Below are 2,683 nucleotides of genomic sequence, written 5' to 3' on the forward strand. Positions count from 1 at the left end.
GACATCAATTACCGTACATTGCAGAGAAGACTTGGGAATGTGAGCAATATATTTTAAATTTTATCGGAGCATAACAACAATCATTCATTATATTTAAAAAATTAGCTCAAAAGTTGCAAATAAAAAGAAAATGAATTTTTATAGAATAAAGAGCGCCAAAGTAAAAGCTAAATTCAGCTGATTTTTGGTTTCATTTCTAATAATACATAAACCTCCTTTTACAGCTTCGCATCATTCACGATATTATTCAACCGATAAGAATCTTAAGAGCTAGCTACAATAGCTGAGAATCTTCTGTGCAGTACAACCATCATAATATATAAAAACAGAATGTAAAAACATATCTAATACTGACTGAAAATACGCTGAACTAAAGTTGAATACAATGATTACATGTCTATCCGGGAAAAAAGCAACTGCCAAATATTTGAACACAAAATCGAACCAAAAACGAAACAAAGGTAATGCTTACCATACCAACTTGAAAAGCGTGTACCGTTTAAAAAAACGAACATTTTATTTAAAAAAGTTGATTCACTGACGGAAACGTGTTCTAAATCAAATAAAAGAAGACTAACGGAAAAAATCTACATATTAATACAGTATACCTGATGAGTAAGAATTAACAAAAAGAAAATTAACACTAGAACAGAATAATTTCACTCAGACAGTAATGTGAGGAGAGCTGGAAAAAATCCCAATTGTTGAAACAAGTATAACGAAAGAAAAGGCAATCAAACATATCCTGTCAACAACCATGGCAGCAAATTTCCAATCGTTTCGAGCTTCTTGTTCTTCTTCTTCATTTTTGACGAACTCTCTAATGTATCGTACATCAGCAATTAACTGCTCAAGCAGATGACATATGTCACTGGTCCTTTGTATCGAAGTTTCCTTGCAATTAAGCAAAGGCTGTAAATCATTTCGAATATCACTGTGAATGTTCGAATTCGACTTCAACGGTCGCCTCATCAACAATATACGTGGGAACCAATCAAGTAACACTTTTCGAGTCTGAAAATTAAATGGCATAAAAATGAAAAAGCATAACGCATCAAAAAGTAAATACCCAGACACCCATACGATGGGTATCCTGGGTTCTGTAATGCAAGTTCAGAACTATAACGTTGACACCACCGAAGCAGATACTACAATCATATGACTGCTGAAGAATACTCCCATCAGTGATACCGCCTCAGATGTGCTTTGGTGTCATCTGAGATACCATTGTCAAAAATACACACACTGATAATAATATAGTAATTTCTGAAAAGGAAAAAATCTGTTTAAAAATTTATCACAGCCAATCAATCATGCAATAAAAATAAGTAATTTCTTTAATTATTTCTTTTCTAAAATTAAAAAAAATAATTCAAGTAAATAAACAAATTTTATCCATATCATTTTGAAAATGTGTTTTAAAAAAGGTTCATAAATTAGAAAAACAATATCTCACCGAGAGTGAGCTTTTCGCCGGATTCAACGGGCAAAATGAAACCAAGCAGTGTCATCAGTGATATTAACAGACTCGGTATAATCAAGTTAAAACCATAATAAAGGGTACGTCTTCGTATGTGCAAACAGTATTTCACATCTGAATAAGGTTCATCAGGACAACATTCGTACAGTTTTACCGTTCTTCGCACGGGATAATCTGCGGTTGTAAACTGCGACACTGCAAACAGAAATACGAAAAGGCAACAAACAATTCGAACCTCACCAACAAGAAGCCATTCGCCATTTTCAATGTATTCGGACATATCCCATCCATTTCCGCCCTGTTCTAAAACTAACTTTCGGTCGTTGTATGTCCAAGAGCCGAACTAGAAGTTGTTCATTCATCTCAACAGAAATCAACAAATAAATCCTACCTTCAAACAGCATGTTTGATCATCAAATGGAAACCAAGTGACGTCCATTTTACAACTGCTTCGCACAATTGCTGGCGGAATCCAATTGATCTTACCGTCACTGTAGACAACCAAATTGCTTGGATAGTACGGATCAAAGTTCGGATCAACACTGCAAAAATACAACTGTTAATAAATTTGCAACGTTTCATTGATTGATTGAATGAAGACGACAAACTTGTTGTAAAGTAATACATCTGGCTTCCATATTTTTCCCGCCGGAAAGCGTACATCGGATATGCCACCATATTCTTCCGGATTCCATTTCAAATTATAATCATACCACGTCTAGAATGAAGAATTGAAAACTGAACAAACGTTCCTGGTTAGCGCTGGTCGCTTACAAATTTCAACCAAATATTTGTTTGAATTAATTGGTTTTTTTCTTCCTAAAATTAAGAAAACTAATCAACCGTTCAAATTTAATTTCATCACGTGTCATTTTACCACATCGACAATTTGAAACAGAACCAATTCCAACAGTACAACAAGAGGCTTCGAACAATTTGATACAGGACGTTCGAGAATGTTGTATCCGCGCAATAAATCGTCGTATAAAATTTGTTCATTGTAATCAGCCAGCAAGCTGAGAACACAAACGCTGAACGAAAATGCAAAGAAGACAGCCAGCTACACATCGACCTGATCAACACAACTTCACCGAACGGCAAGCAAGCAATTGTTGAGCATGCATAACCCAAGTCTTGATTAGCTAGTTTGTATTTGTCAAACAATTTGCCAGTTTTCATCTGACCGCCATCAAATCCACGCCC

General features: G+C 35.1%; 1 protein-coding gene across 1 annotated transcript; it reads right to left on the bottom strand.

The window, feature by feature from the left end:
- Positions 1 to 270: 270 nt before the first annotated feature.
- Tsp_14682 (acetylcholine receptor subunit alpha-type acr-16) lies at positions 271 to 2,659 on the bottom strand. Its single transcript, XM_003367288.1, has 9 exons — positions 2,553 to 2,659; positions 2,358 to 2,496; positions 2,089 to 2,198; positions 1,872 to 2,022; positions 1,447 to 1,823; positions 1,192 to 1,266; positions 1,070 to 1,148; positions 757 to 1,014; positions 271 to 354 (listed from the first exon to the last, which is right to left on the bottom strand). The coding sequence occupies exons 1-9, from the start codon at positions 2,657 to 2,659 to the stop codon at positions 271 to 273; spliced, it is 1,380 nt and encodes a 459-aa protein (XP_003367336.1).
- Positions 2,660 to 2,683: the final 24 nt, after the last annotated feature.

The sequence above is a fragment of the Trichinella spiralis genome, assembly GCF_000181795.1.
Source record: "Trichinella spiralis strain ISS 195 chromosome Unknown Scfld4522, whole genome shotgun sequence".
In the NCBI taxonomy this organism is placed as follows: Eukaryota; Metazoa; Nematoda; class Enoplea; order Trichinellida; family Trichinellidae; genus Trichinella; species Trichinella spiralis.